At 42.9% G+C, this 15512-nt stretch overlaps 1 protein-coding gene across 1 annotated transcript in view; it reads right to left on the reverse strand.

Moving 5' to 3' along the window:
- LOC142313145 (uncharacterized) overlaps positions 1 to 15512 on the reverse strand; it is a 177126-nt gene that overhangs the window by 138081 nt on the left and 23533 nt on the right. Inside the window, exons 8-12 of the mRNA XM_075352133.1 lie at positions 2885 to 2946; positions 2637 to 2749; positions 2490 to 2553; positions 2367 to 2431; positions 79 to 1041 (exon numbers count right to left, since the gene is read on the reverse strand). Of these exons, the coding sequence (XP_075208248.1) occupies positions 79 to 1041; positions 2367 to 2431; positions 2490 to 2553; positions 2637 to 2749; positions 2885 to 2946 (1267 nt within the window). The remainder of the gene's footprint in view (positions 1 to 78; positions 1042 to 2366; positions 2432 to 2489; positions 2554 to 2636; positions 2750 to 2884; positions 2947 to 15512) is intronic.

Raw genomic sequence — 15512 nt, forward strand, 5'->3', positions numbered from 1 at the left:
CTCGTCCGCAAAAATCTGCCTCTCCCAGTAACCTAGAAAGAGGCCTGCGTACGAAGGCGCACAGGCCGCGCCCATCGCAGTGCCGCGTTGCTGTAGATAATAGATGTCTTTGAAGACGAAGAAGTTGTGTGACAGCACAAACTCAAGCAGCTCGATAATCAGCTCACTTAATTCGCCATTCCGACCGGACATCTCGAGGAAGAAGCGGACAGCTCGTATTCCGTCCATGTGAGAAATACACGTATATAAGCTCTCAACGTCGGCTGTCACAAGGATCATGTCCTCTTCCAAAGAAATGCCGTCAATGCGCCTAAGGACGTCCGTAGTGTCCCGGACATACGAAGGTAATGTTTCAACCAAGGTTTTAAGGTGATGGTCTATAAATCGACAAATAGGATCACATAAACCATCTATGCCCGACACAATCGGACGACCATGCGGGTTGACGGCATCCTTATGGACTTTAGGCAGTATGTAAAAGGTAGGGATTTTGGGATGTTTCTTACACAGCCCGTCAAACATTTTCTTGTTGATCAGGCCGGTATCCAGAGCCCTACGAAGTATCGCGGTAAGTTCATTGGAAAAAACAGTCAAAGGACTGGAGGATAATTTCCTATACGTGCTCTTATCCCGAAGCTGTCTAAGGACCTCCTGTTCATATTTAGCACAAGACAACACCACGATGTTGCCCCCTTTGTCCGCAGGTTTTATCACGATGTCATGAAAACCCTGCAGCTCAGTCAGAGCCTTCCTTTGGGAGTGGGTCAAATTATCCTTTCTCCGATTAGTCGGGATGTTTTTCAGGTCCTCACTCACCATCTTAGTAAAAATCTCGATTGCAGGGCTAATGGACAATGGGGGAAACTTAGTAGACTTGGGTAGAAGAGTGTCTGGGAACATACCTGTTGTCGGGATCTCCTGTTCCTGGAGTAGGTCCTCAAGGTTACGTATAGCTTCACGTTCCACCACGCTGTCGGACCCGTCATTCCGCTTATAAAAGAGTTTTTTGAGAATTAATTTTCGTGAGAACAGGTTAAGGTCCTTCAAAGTTGAGAATAAGTGGAAAGCATTAGAAGGAGAAAAGGAAAGACCACGTGAGAGGACCTCCACCTGAGCCCCAGTGAGCACCCGTTGGGATAAATTAAGTACCTGGAGTTTGTTCCCTTGACGTTTGTTCTTATTATACGTCACTGGTGGCCGGTTTCGATGCTTGACACGTGCCCCTACAGAATCTCCAAGGTCCGTCGAGCTCACTGAGGCCCCGGAGGAGAAACCACCCGCTGAGGTCAGAGACACTAAGGACGAGGATCTAAAACGGGGATTCTTGTTAGCAGTGTCTCCCGTGCGTCCTCTAATTGTGTTATTTCTCCATCTATATGCCCTCCGTAGGGTATAGTCCTGAATATCCCTATTCAATTTCTTTAGTTTGAAGGTCCTGATTTCCTGCTCCCATTTCTCCAACTCTTTGTCAATCTCGGCGTAAAAACGGGGTAACGACAGTTGGTTTTAAACCACATTACAGCCACTATTATGTTATGCTATGGTAGTACTATGTCGGCAGCATAATGTGTGAACGCTCCCAATGATAAATTCGTTTAGTGGTTTTGTATAAATAAATTTGCCACACTCTTTATAGATATACTCTGTGGCACTGCGCCAACTGTGGAATGTTCCACTAACTCTGCCTGCTAATGTATGGTTACTTTCCCTTTTTTGTGGTCTGTTGAACCTATACCTAGGTGTCTTTCCTGCATCACCAAGCACGTGCTGTGTATATGCTGTTCGTATTGACAGCTTAATTTATGTACTATGCCCCAATGTAGGGGATGACCGCCATATATGTTTTTACATGCTTTTAATGACTGTATGGATTCCCCCACCTGTGTTTAATAAAAAGTTGTTATCTTTTGCACTATAAAAACTCTTGTTCTCTTTTCTCAACAAGTTTATGAGTTTGTGCCATTTGGGCTGGATTCCAGAAAATTCTGGATCCACCCCTATATTTTTGTGATGGTTTTTTGGAGTATTCCTCCTTTAATCATATCTTTTCTGTTTATTACAGACTTATCTCCAGCCGCCATGACCTTTCGGGCCAGGGATAGCACCTGGCAATTACAGTTGGACGACGTCCTTAAGACCGGTGGGGGTACAGGTGATGTGAGCAATGGCATTCAGTCTGATGAGATGATTATGACCAAATACAAAGAGTTACTTAAGAAGCGCACCAGACTTTGGTGGAACAAAGCGTTCTTGGGGAAATATTTAGAGAAAGATCTAGTGCCCAGGGGTCTCCGTGTGCAGGTTTTCCCCTCCTTCCCTTTGGAAGATGAAGCTTTTAAAACTAAATGGGAAGAACTTGCACAAACCTGTTCTCGGGGCTTCCTGGGTCTGTTGTGGGACCACAATTCTACTTCATTAGCCTCAATTGAGTCTGAATTAGAGACACTGGAGAAAAACCTTACGGATACGTGTACACCAACTGTCGTTACCCGTTTTTACGCCGAGATTGACAAAGAGTTGGAGAAATGGGAGCAGGAAATCAGGACCTTCAAACTAAAGAAATTGAATAGGGATATTCAGGACTATACCCTACGGAGGGCATATAGATGGAGAAATAACACAATTAGAGGACGCACGGGAGACACTGCTAACAAGAATCCCCGTTTTAGATCCTCGTCCTTAGTGTCTCTGACCTCAGCGGGTGGTTCCTCCTCCGGGGCCTCAGTGAGCTCGACGGACCTTGGAGATTCTGTAGGGGCACGTGTCAAGCATCGAAACCGGCCACCAGTGACGTATAATAAGAACAAACGTCAAGGGAACAAACTCCAGGTACTTAATTTATCCCAACGGGTGCTCACTGGGGCTCAGGTGGAGGTCCTCTCACGTGGTCTTTCCTTTTCTCCTTCTAATGCTTTCCACTTATTCTCAACTTTGAAGGACCTTAACCTGTTCTCACGAAAATTAATTCTCAAAAAACTCTTTTATAAGCGGAATGACGGGTCCGACAGCGTGGTGGAACGTGAAGCTATACGTAACCTTGAGGACCTACTCCAGGAACAGGAGATCCCGACAACAGGTATGTTCCCAGACACTCTTCTACCCAAGTCTACTAAGTTTCCCCCATTGTCCATTAGCCCTGCAATCGAGATTTTTACTAAGATGGTGAGTGAGGACCTGAAAAACATCCCGACTAATCGGAGAAAGGATAATTTGACCCACTCCCAAAGGAAGGCTCTGACTGAGCTGCAGGGTTTTCATGACATCGTGATAAAACCTGCGGACAAAGGGGGCAACATCGTGGTGTTGTCTTGTGCTAAATATTAACAGGAGGTCCTTAGACAGCTTCGGGATAAGAGCACGTATAGGAAATTATCCTCCAGTCCTTTGACTGTTTTTTCCAATGAACTTACCGCGATACTTCGTAGGGCTCTGGATACCGGCCTGATCAACAAGAAAATGTTTGACGGGCTGTGTAAGAAACATCCCAAAATCCCTACCTTTTACATACTGCCTAAAGTCCATAAGGATGCCGTCAACCCGCCTGGTCGTCCGATTGTGTCGGGCATAGATGGTTTATGTGATCCTATTTGTCGATTTATAGACCATCACCTTAAAACCTTGGTTGAAACATTACCTTCTTATGTCCGGGACACTACGGACGTCCTTAGGCGCATTGACGGCATTTCTTTGGAAGAGGACATGATCCTTGTGACAGCCGACGTTGAGAGCTTATATACGTGTATTTCTCACATGGACGGAATACGAGCTGTCCGCTTCTTCCTCGAGATGTCCGGTCGGAATGGCGAATTAAGTGAGCTGATTATCGAGCTGCTTGAGTTTGTGCTGTCACACAACTTCTTCGTCTTCAAAGACATCTATTATCTACAGCAACGCGGCACTGCGATGGGCGCGGCCTGTGCGCCTTCGTACGCAGGCCTCTTTCTAGGTTACTGGGAGAGGCAGATTTTTGCGGACGAGGGCTCCGGGCTTAGCGCCCATGTGCAGTGTTGGCTTAGATATATTGACGACGTGTTGTTTGTGTGGCAGGGTACAACTGAGCAGCTGGATTTATTTATGAGACAATTAAACATCAATGACTATAATATTAAACTCACTCATAAAAGTAGCAGACAGAGGATAGACTTCCTTGACATCTTGATCAAGGTGGATCAGAGGGGAGTGATCCAGACGGACGTCTTTCGGAAGACGACTTCCGTCAATGCTCTGCTACATGCCACATCCGATCATAATCCATCTACAATTCGTGCCATTCCCACCGGACAATATCTGAGGATGAGGCGGATTTGCTCTTCTGATGACAGCTTTGAGGCCCAGTCGGCTGATCTTAGGGAACGCTTCCGGGAGAGGGGGTACAGTGGTAGGAGCATTAGGGCGGGTTATAATCGGGCCAAAACTACCCCCCGACTGCAACTGCTTACTGGTGCCCCGAAGAAATTAGCGGAACGTGATACCGCGGTACGGTTCATTGGGACACACAGTCAGGAATGGGAGACCGTACGCCGGATTTTGAAAAAACATTGGCCGGTCTTAATGACCGACCCTATTCTGGCTAATGTGCTCACTCAGAATCCCCTTATGACATCTAGGAGAGCAAGGAATTTAAGAGACATACTGGTCCAGAGCCACTATGTCCCACCTCGAGTCAACTATTTTGGTTCTCTTGGTCCCCTACAGGGGTGTTTTCCCTGTGGCCACTGTGTGGCATGCTGCAATGTCCTCCGTAGTCAAACATTTTGTTCATCTGATGGACAGAAAATTTATAACATCAAACATTACATCACGTGTGCAACCACACACGTGGTGTACTTTGCAACATGCACATGCCCCCTGACCTATGTGGGACTCACTTCCAGAGAGCTCCGCATTAGGGTCAGGGAGCATGTGAGGGACATTGCTGCGGCCAAAACGGAGGTGGACCCTACAATACTCAAGACACTGCCTAAACATTTCAGATCACATCACTCCTGTGACCCCTCAAAATTGAGGATTAGGGGGATTGATGTGGTATTGGGGGGGATCAGGGGTGGTGATCTTAAAAAACGCTTGGCGCAGTGCGAGACCAAGTGGATAGTGACCCTGGATACACTGGCCCCTAAGGGCTTAAATGAATCAGTGAGTTATGCCCCTTTCCTGTAGCATGGGTGTCTCCTTGACCTTGCACTGCCTTATTGTTAGGCACTTGTTCTCGTAACCTCGTGACATCACGGTTTTTGGGATCATCTCTTTACATATACAATGGACTACATGTGTGTATATATGTGTATATATATATATATATATGTGCGCATGTATGTATATTTTGTGCTCTATTTTGACATTTTGTTTATAGCTTATTCTGAATTAGCCATTTGCTCCTTCACCTGGATCCTTTGTCCTTTTTATTTATATTTTTAACTGTTTTTAATCTGCCTCATCATTGGTGTGCATCTCCTCCCCCATTGTTCTGGCTCATTTATGGATTTATATATGTTCCTTTTTCAGGACCCAGAAAATGATTATATGCCGTTTGATTACGATCCACCACTTCTTTCAAATTACACGAACAACTAAAGATGGAGTTTTCCATGTGATTTTATGCTATCTTGTCGTTATATGTTATCATTGTGATGTGATCTGTTTACATTTGCCGTGGCTCCGGTTGTCCTGGTGCGATCGCATCCTGTGCCGTCCGTGCGCGCGTAGCTGGGGCCATCTATACGTCGCGCGCATGCGCGGGAGCCTGGGCGACGCGTCCCCGCTCCCGCGCATGCGCGAAGATGACGTGATGGCCGTCATCTCCCGCGATTTCGTTCGGCGCCGGGTGGGATTGCCGTGAGCGGGACTTCCGGGTCCGCGGCAATCATGGTGGCATATTTAAGAGCCAGCCACAGGGGAGAGTGCGCACCTCATGCCTCCTCCCTGACGAAGATTTAATATACCTAAACATCGAAACGTACGTAGGTCTTCTGAGGCTGCAGTGACTGGCGGACCCTTCCCCCGTACTTGGTGAAATTGGTAATGGGCTCTCATGGCACCTTGCTTCATGTATGCAGGCTTTGACTGTGGTTTTAAACCACATTACAGCCACTATTATGTTATGCTATGGTAGTACTATGTCGGCAGCATAATGTGTGAACGCTCCCAATGATAAATTCGTTTAGTGGTTTTGTATAAATAAATTTGCCACACTCTTTATAGATATACTCTGTGGCACTGCGCCAACTGTGGAATGTTCCACTAACTCTGCCTGCTAATGTATGGTTACTTTCCCTTTTTTGTGGTCTGTTGAACCTATACCTAGGTGTCTTTCCTGCATCACCAAGCACGTGCTGTGTATATGCTGTTCGTATTGACAGCTTAATTTATGTACTATGCCCCAATGTAGGGGATGACCGCCATATATGTTTTTACATGCTTTTAATGACTGTATGGATTCCCCCACCTGTGTTTAATAAAAAGTTGTTATCTTTTGCACTATAAAAACTCTTGTTCTCTTTTCTCAACAAGTTTATGAGTTTGTGCCATTTGGGCTGGATTCCAGAAAATTCTGGATCCACCCCTATATTTTTGTGATGGTTTTTTGGAGTATTCCTCCTTTAATGATAAGAGGTGGATGCATTAAACAAAAGAGTGTATTGCCAAATATGGCATGATCACATACCTCCTAATATTAAAGTAGGCAAGGCGATCTATGAAATAATGACAAGTGGCCGTAATAGGCGCTGAGAAGAAAAGAAAAAGAAAGTGCACAAGACTGTCATGGAGGCTAACATGGGACTCACTGCTAAGAGGACAAGAAGACAGCTTTACATACCATTGGTGGTGCCATGGGTGACCTGGAGCCGGGGAGCCTGCCATGTGAGGCTGCATGTGGCCGTGTATATATGGGAGTGAGATGCCTAATTGGCGTGTGACGTGTCCGACGCATGCACGTAGGGCGGAATCACTCCGCGCACGCGCGGTGGAACAGAGCCCCAGACGGGAGAACCATCACCACCGCGCAAGCGTGGACGGCAGACCGCCCCGCGCATGCGTGTGAAAGGAACGTGGTAGTATCATGGGCGCGCGAGCGTAGGGCCGAGCGTCACAAGCGCACGCGATGGCACCAGTCGCCGCCATTGGGCGGCGAGGCGCCACCGCGCACGCGAGGAAGGCACGGCCCCGCTCGCGCGCGTGACAGGGAATTGAGAAGCGTGTATGTGTGTGTACATGGAAAGCTAAATGCCCTGCGCCTGCGCACACGGGTGGACGCCACTCAGTGGCATAGCAACCCCGCGCATGCGCAGTAGGCAGAAAGCTCCATGTGCACTGTGAGGATGTGGAGTGAGTTGCTGGTATAGAACTAAATCAGAGATAGGTACAGGATGACGTGCTCTAGTGAGTCCAACGATATTGAAGGTGAATCAGGTGACAAGTGGTGCCTACATGGGAAATAAAGAAAGACAATTAGCCAGGGACAAAATTGTATATAAGGAGAAAAAGTTAATGCATCCATTAACAAGGCATGATCAATTATATAAAAAAAACTGATTAAAAAGGGTGAAAAAAAACACCTTTATAAAGTCACTGTAGATCTAATCATAGCATACAGATTAACCAGGAACAATCCTGACATGTCTATAGGGTAATGTCGCATTCGCGATTAAGACCATGTGGTTCTAATGTCTTGAGTGTATGAATCCAAAAGGCTTCTCTCTCTTTTAGCCTCTTGATTCTATTGCCCCCTCGTCTGAGTGGTGGCACATGTTCGATGATGTGATAACGTAATTGAGCTACTGTGTGTCCATGGGTATCAAAATGATGAGGGATAGGAAGTAATATCTGCCTACATCTAATGGTGGACTTGTGTTTATTTATGCGGTCTCGGACATGCTGGGTGGTTTCCCCAACATATCCGAGACCGCACGGACATTTTATCAAATAAACTACGAATGATGATTCACACGTAAGATAATCATGTATCCGGTAGATTTTGCCCGTGTGTGGGTGAGTGAACGTGTCACCACGAACCAAATTGTTGCACTGGAAACAGTGCAGGCATGGGAAATTGCCCTTCTTGGGGACGCCAAGGAAAGTCTGGCGTAGATTAGTAGAAGCAGGCCCAATATCTGCCCTAACTAAATTGTCCCTCAGGTTCTTCGATCTCTTATGGCAAAATAATGGAGGTACTGTGAATTCGGATACTGATGGATAAGAGACATGTAATAGAGGCCAATGTTTGGAGACTATACCCTTAATGAGAGGCGAAAATGGGTGATACGTATTGACGCAAGCTATGCGCGGTGTTACTATTGGAGATCTGGTACTAGATGAGCTTCGAGTATTGGCAATTGTCGTCGGGTAGCCTCTAGATACAAATTTGGCGCTCATTTGATCCGATCTGATTTGGCGCAATTCAGGATCAGACACAATCCTCTCAATGCGTTTATGCTGGGAGATAGGTAAGGCCTTTTTCGTGTGTGCAGGGTGACAACTCGAGTAGTGCAAAAGGCTGTTCCTGTCCGTGGGTTTGGTATATAAGTCAGTAATAATATGACCTGTAGGTGATAACGTGATGAGGGTATCCAAAAAATTGATGGAATGAGGATCATGATGTACCGTGAATGTAAGACCAGATCTAACTGAATTCAGTGTTTGATGGAAGATATTGAGAGAGTGGACATCCCCATGCCAAATTGCGAAGATGTCGTCTATGTATCTCTTCCAAAAAATTGAATGTTGTTGCCATAAATGGTGGGGGTAAATGTGGATCGCTTCAAAGTGCGCCATGTATATATTCGCATAGGGGGGCGCCATGTTAGACCCCATAGCGGTACCTTTCCGCTGTAAATAGAACTGGTCTTCGAATAGAAAAAAGTTGTTATCTAATATCAAATGTACCAAGTCCATACAGAACGAATGTTGTGACGTAGTAAGCTCATGTTGGGATTCAAGGAACCAATTGAGTGCCTGTATGCCATCTGAGTGATCAATGCTTGTATATAAGCTATTCACATCGAAAGTGATTAAAAGACAGTTAGAGGGAATGGAAGATAGCAGTTGTAACTGCATCAGAAAATCAGATGTGTCTCTCAGATAAGAGGGTATCCTTGGTATGAGGGGTGTTAGAATTCTGTCCACTGTGATGGCCAAGGGAGATAAAACTGAATCAGTAGAGGCGACAATAGGTCGCCCTGGAGGTGTGCGTAAGTTCTTATGTATCTTCGGTAATGTATAGAAGACCGGCGTAACTGGGTCTGTTTTAATAAGGAACTCTGCCAGTTTGTGATCAATGGTCTGTTGGTGTAAATGGTAATCTATCATTTCTTTTATCTTAGATTTGATTTTACTGGTAGGGTCTGATGGGATAGGAAGATAGGTGGATTTATCCCCAAGTTGCTTATAAATCTCAGCAGTATAATATGTTTTGTCAAGTACCACTATTGAACCCCCTTTATCTGCCGGTTTGATAATAATGTGAGTGTTGTTCTTAAGACTTTTTATGGCCTTACTTTCCTCAGCCGTGATGTTGCTTTTGATTCTATATTCACCTTTGGTTATGGAGGTAAGTGTGCGAGCAATGTCGTCTGAAACCAATGAAATATAGGTTTCGACTGGATGATAACACTTTGGGGGATTGAAGTTACTTGGGAGTCTCAGATTTAATTTATCTACAACGAAATAGGAAACTGTGGACAAATAGCGCAATAGGGTCTTACCCTTATAGGCACAGGGCAAAGGAGGGGGGAGCAAATATACTCACCAACTGTAGTTGTGACAGTCACAACTACTGTAATCGCATGTAGAGATAAGATCCCGGCAGCAGCAACCCAGTGGCTGATAACAGAGAGTTTGATAGAAGAGGGTTTCTTTACCGCGCCAAGGATCACAAGTCTGGATGTCAGATCAATGAGGCTTTATTATATCATAGGTCTACGCGTTTCAGGAGCACTGCCCCCTTCCTCAGGACCATAAAATAGACCACATCAAATCTACCGCAGTAGAAGCATGTATACATTATATAGACCAAATGACGTCATAAACCCGCCCAGTCTAGAAAAAACGGGCGGGAAAAAATCATGATCAATACATGACGCAATACAAAAGACATGCATTGAAACAGAAAAAACATAAACATATGTTCAGTATTGATATCCCAGTAATTGCTTAAACGTGATAAAAACAACCAATCTTTGATATTCCCAGTAATAGTCAGTTAACCATCAAAAAATTGAAAAAAATATATATATAATAAAAGTGCACAAGTGTATGTATTAAACATCCTTTGTCCAGGATTATCCTAGACATATTTTACCAAATCCATAGATACGATACCCTCAAAGTATGTCTAGAACTTATGCCGACCGTATAACCGTGAGTGAGTGAGATTTAAGGAATTGGGAAAGCAAGCCCGCTAGACTACAGAGGATGTGACACTCAGAGATGTGCGATGTAATCTACTGGACAAACACCACTGACAACTACAAATGTATCATTCACGTATCATGCAGACTACGTGGTATCAATTCAAACAAAGATCCAGAAACCCGGTTTTATAGAATATAGAAACACATCTGTCTATAAAGGTACACTAAAACAGAACGTGAGGGTCCAGAGAGACACTGTGAAAAACATTGTGTATATATACTTTGAAAAGAACCATTAATACTTAGAGACCAGCTCAGCCCCGTATAAGTATGATACTGATATCGTAACCGCTCCTGACCCCCATCAAAGTGAGAGTTCAAGAGAGTTCAATACCGTGGGAAAGAGCAATCAGCGGCTGCGCAAGCAGCTAGTGTAAGAAGAGGGTGAATGAAGTTCATACCCGTGGGAAAGAGGATATGTGTGCATGCATCACCAGCCTGTGCTGTGATATACGGGTGCAAAAAGTCAAAGGGAAAAGACAAAAGCCTATTTAGACCAATTCTTCTAGACAAGAGTACTACATAGCATACAAAGGGTCAATGAACAAAAGCGCCATTTAGAGCATCCACAAATACATAACTGAAGAAAAATTAAGCAAATGTGACAATAGTATGCCCTATAAGGACAAACCAATATGGACTAACAAGGATGAGAAGAAACCTAAGGAAGGAACACATATTAGCATAAAGTCGCAAAAAACATTTAGACAAATCGAAAAACAGACAAGCAGGGAAAAAGAGATACAGAATTTTAACCTCTTCCCTTTTCAACCTGCACAGATTAAAAGAACATAAATATGCTGATCACATCATATACAACAAATATATGTATTTCACGTCTTTCAAAGGCTGGCAGTGGTCAAGCCACACCCTACTGACAGTAGGTTTCACAAAAAAACCCCATATAACGATCATATATACATATATGTACACATGTAAAAATAGAAAATTATTAAAGGAATCCTTCTAATTAATTAAATTGTATAAAAAATATATATATAAAAAATATATGTATATAAATAAAAACGCACATATTATTTAGAGGTAAAACCATAGGCAGACAACATTGAATCCATACCTATATATCAATCAATTTTACATGTTTAATAATTTAAAAATTAATTAGAAAAATATTGAAAAAAATATATATATTAAAAATGATCATTAAAAACAAAACTATATTAAATATAAATAGATAATATATTATATACATATATATATATATATATATATGCATCCATATGTACATATGTATTAGAATAACCCAACGGAGGGAAAAAAACACGCTGTATGTATTTTAATGTGCACCTTAATGTAGAAAGAGGTCAATAAAGCAATAAATTACTTTACTGAAATAAATCCGTTAATTCATTTAAGCCCTGAGGTTTCAAGGTGTTGAGCTTATATATCCAATACGTCTCCTTTTTGTTCAAGACCTCGACTCTATTCACTACATGTGGGGGTATCTGTTCAATGGGAGTTACCCTCAGTTTGATTTTTTTAGCATGATAAATGGCCACATGTTGGGAAAGCCCATGCATCATGAACCCCACCTTGATGTTATGCCGGTGGGAATTTATCCTGTTATGTAAAGCCTGGGTAGTTCTTCCCACATAACGTTTAGCGCAATCACATTCAATGAGGTAGATTACAAAGTCTGATTGACAATTCAGATGTCCTTTTATCAGGTTTTAATCATACCATTCTCCTTTGTGTTAATCAGATCCACCTGTTTAAGACATCTATTGGTCTGATAAGCCCTTTTTATAGTAGTCATAGGGTACTTGACTACTATAAAAAGGGCTTATCAGACCAATAGATGTCTTAAACAGGTGGATCTGATTAACACAAAGGAGAATGGTATGATTAAAACCCAGACGACCCCGGGTGGAGATTTTTCCTCCAATTTTCTCACCACTTACAGCAGTGATGGGAATTTAATCAAAAGTATCCTGAAAAAGCATTGGACCATACTACATAACGATCCCTTTTTGAAAGATGTTTTACCCTATCACCCTGGGGTCACATATCGTAGGGCGTCTACTCTTAAAAATCAGCTAGCCCCCAGTAGGCTTAGGAATTTTGACAGCCCTATCACCAATATTAAAACTCCAGGAGCATATAAGTGCTATACCAGAAATTGTATGTGTTGTAGGAATATCCAACATGGAAGGTTGGGTTTTGGGTTTACTGATGGAGGAATGGAGTTTCTGATAAAAGGACATCTGAATTGTCAATCAGACTTTGTAATCTACCTCATTGAATGTGATTGCGCTAAACGTTATGTGGGAAGAACTACCCAGGCTTTACATAACAGGATAAATTCCCACCGGCATAACATCAAGGTGGGGTTCATGATGCATGGGCTTTCCCGACATGTGGCCATTTATCATGCTAAAAAAATCAAACTGAGGGTAACTCCCATTGAACAGATACCCCCACATGTAGTGAATAGAGTCGAGGTCTTGAACAAAAAGGAGACGTATTGGATATATAAGCTCAACACCTTGAAACCTCAGGGCTTAAATGAATTAACGGATTTATTTCAGTAAAGTAATTTATTGCTTTATTGACCTCTTTCTACATTAAGGTGCACATTAAAATACATACAGCGTGTTTTTTTCCCTCCGTTGGGTTATTCTAATACATATGTACATATGGATGCATATATATATATATATGTATATAATATATTATCTATTTATATTTAATATAGTTTTGTTTTTAATGATCATTTTTAATATATATATATTTTTTTCAATATTTTTCTAATTAATTTTTAAATTATTAAACATGTAAAATTGATTGATATATAGGTATGGATTCAATGTTGTCTGCCTATGGTTTTACCTCTAAATATGTGCGTTTTTATTTATATACATATATTTTTTATATATATTTTTTATACAATTTAATTAATTAGAAGGATTCCTTTAATAATTTTCTATTTTTACATGTGTACATATATGTATATATGATCGTTATATGGGTTTTTTTTGTGAAACCTACTGTCAGTAGGGTGTGGCTTGACCACTGCCAGCCTTTGAAAGACGTGAAATACATATATTTGTTGTATATGATGTGATCAGCATATTTATGTTCTTTTAATCTGTGCAGGTTGAAAAGGGAAGAGGTTAAAATTCTGTATCTCTTTTTCCCTGCTTGTCTGTTTTTCGATTTGTCTAAATGTTTTTTGCGACTTAATGCTAATATGTGTTCCTTCCTTAAGCTGGTGTCACACTAAACGACAGCGACAACGACGTCGCTGTTACGTCACCATTTTCGGTGACGTAACAGCGACCTTGTAAGTCGCTGTTATGATCGCTGCTTAGCTGTCAAACACAGCAGAAGCAGCGATCATAACGTCGCTGTGCTACATGTGCAGAGAGCAGGGAGCCGCGCTTAGCGCTGGCTCCTTGCTCTCCTGCAGCACACATCGGGTTAATTAACCCGATGTGTGCTGCAGCTACATGTCACAGTTCAGAGAGCAGGGAGCCGCGCTTAGCGCTGGCTCCTTGCTCTCCAGCAGCACACATCGGGTTAATTAACCCGATGTGTGCTGCAGCTACATGTCACAGTTCAGAGAGCAGGGAGCCGCGCTTAGCGCTGGCTCCTTGCTCTCCTGCAGCACACATTGGGTTAATTACCCGATGCGTACTGCAGCCACATGTCACAGTGCAGGAGCCGGCACTGGCAGCAAGAGCGGAGGCCGGTAACCAGCGTAAACATCGGGTAACTAGGGAAAGGTCTTCCCTTGGTTACCCGATGTTTACGCTGGTTACAGCTTACCGCAGCTGCCAGTGCCGGCTCCTGATCGCTTCATTTCGTCGCTCTCTCGCTGTCACACACAGCGATGTGTGTGTCACAGCGGGAGAGTGACGACCAAAAAATGAAGCTGGACATTCAGCAACGACCGGCGACCTCACAGCAGGGGCCAGGTCGTTGCTGGATGTCACACACAGCGACAGCGACGGGACGTCGCTGCAACGTCACAGAAAATGGTGACGTAGCAGCGACGTCGTTGTCGTCGTCGTTATGTGTGACACCAGCTTTAGGTTTCTTCTCATCCTTGTTAGTCCATATTGGTTTGTCCTTATAGGGCATACTATTGTCACATTTGCTTAATTTTTCTTCAGTTATGTATTTGTGGATGCTCTAAATGGCGCTTTTGTTCATTGACCCTTTGTATGCTATGTAGTACTCTTGTCTAGAAGAATTGGTCTAAATAGGCTTTTGTCTTTAACATATTTCCCTTTGACTTTTTGCACCCGTATATCACAGCACAGGCTGGTGATGCATGCACACATATCCTCTTTCCCACGGGTATGAACTTCATTCACCCTCTTCTTACACTAGCTGCTTGCGCAGCCGCTGATTGCTCTTTCCCACGGTATTGAACTCTCTTGAACTCTCACTTTGATGGGGGTCAGGAGCGGTTACGATATCAGTATCATACTTATACGGGGCTGAGCTGGTCTCTAAGTATTAATGGTTCTTTTCAAAGTATATATACACAATGTTTTTCACAGTGTCTCTCTGGACCCTCACGTTCTGTTTTAGTGTACCTTTATAGACAGATGTGTTTCTATATTCTATAAAACCGGGTTTCTGGATCTTTGTTTGAACTGATACCACGTAGTCTGCATGATACGTGAATGATACATTTGTAGTTGTCAGTGGTGTTTGTCCAGTAGATTACATCGCACATCTCTGATTGTCACATCCTCTGTAGTCTAGCGGGCTTGCTTTCCCAATTCCTTAAATCTCACTCACTCACGGTTATACGGTCGGCATAAGTTCTAGACATACTTTGAGGGTATCGTATCATAGGGATTTGGTAAAATATGTCTAGGATAATCCTGGACAAAGGATGTTTAATACATACACTTGTGCACTTTTATTATATATATATTTTTTTCAATTTTTTGATGGTTAACTGACTATTACTGGGAATATCAAAGATTGGTTGTTTTTATCACGTTTAAGCAATTACTGGGATATCAATACTGAACATATGTTTATGTTTTTTCTGTTTCAATGCATGTCTTTTGTATTGCGTCATGTATTGATCACGATTTTTTCCCGCCCGTTTTTTCTAGACTGGGC

This window comes from Anomaloglossus baeobatrachus, chromosome 5, assembly GCF_048569485.1.
Source record: "Anomaloglossus baeobatrachus isolate aAnoBae1 chromosome 5, aAnoBae1.hap1, whole genome shotgun sequence".
Lineage (NCBI taxonomy): Eukaryota > Metazoa > Chordata > Amphibia > Anura > Aromobatidae > Anomaloglossus > Anomaloglossus baeobatrachus.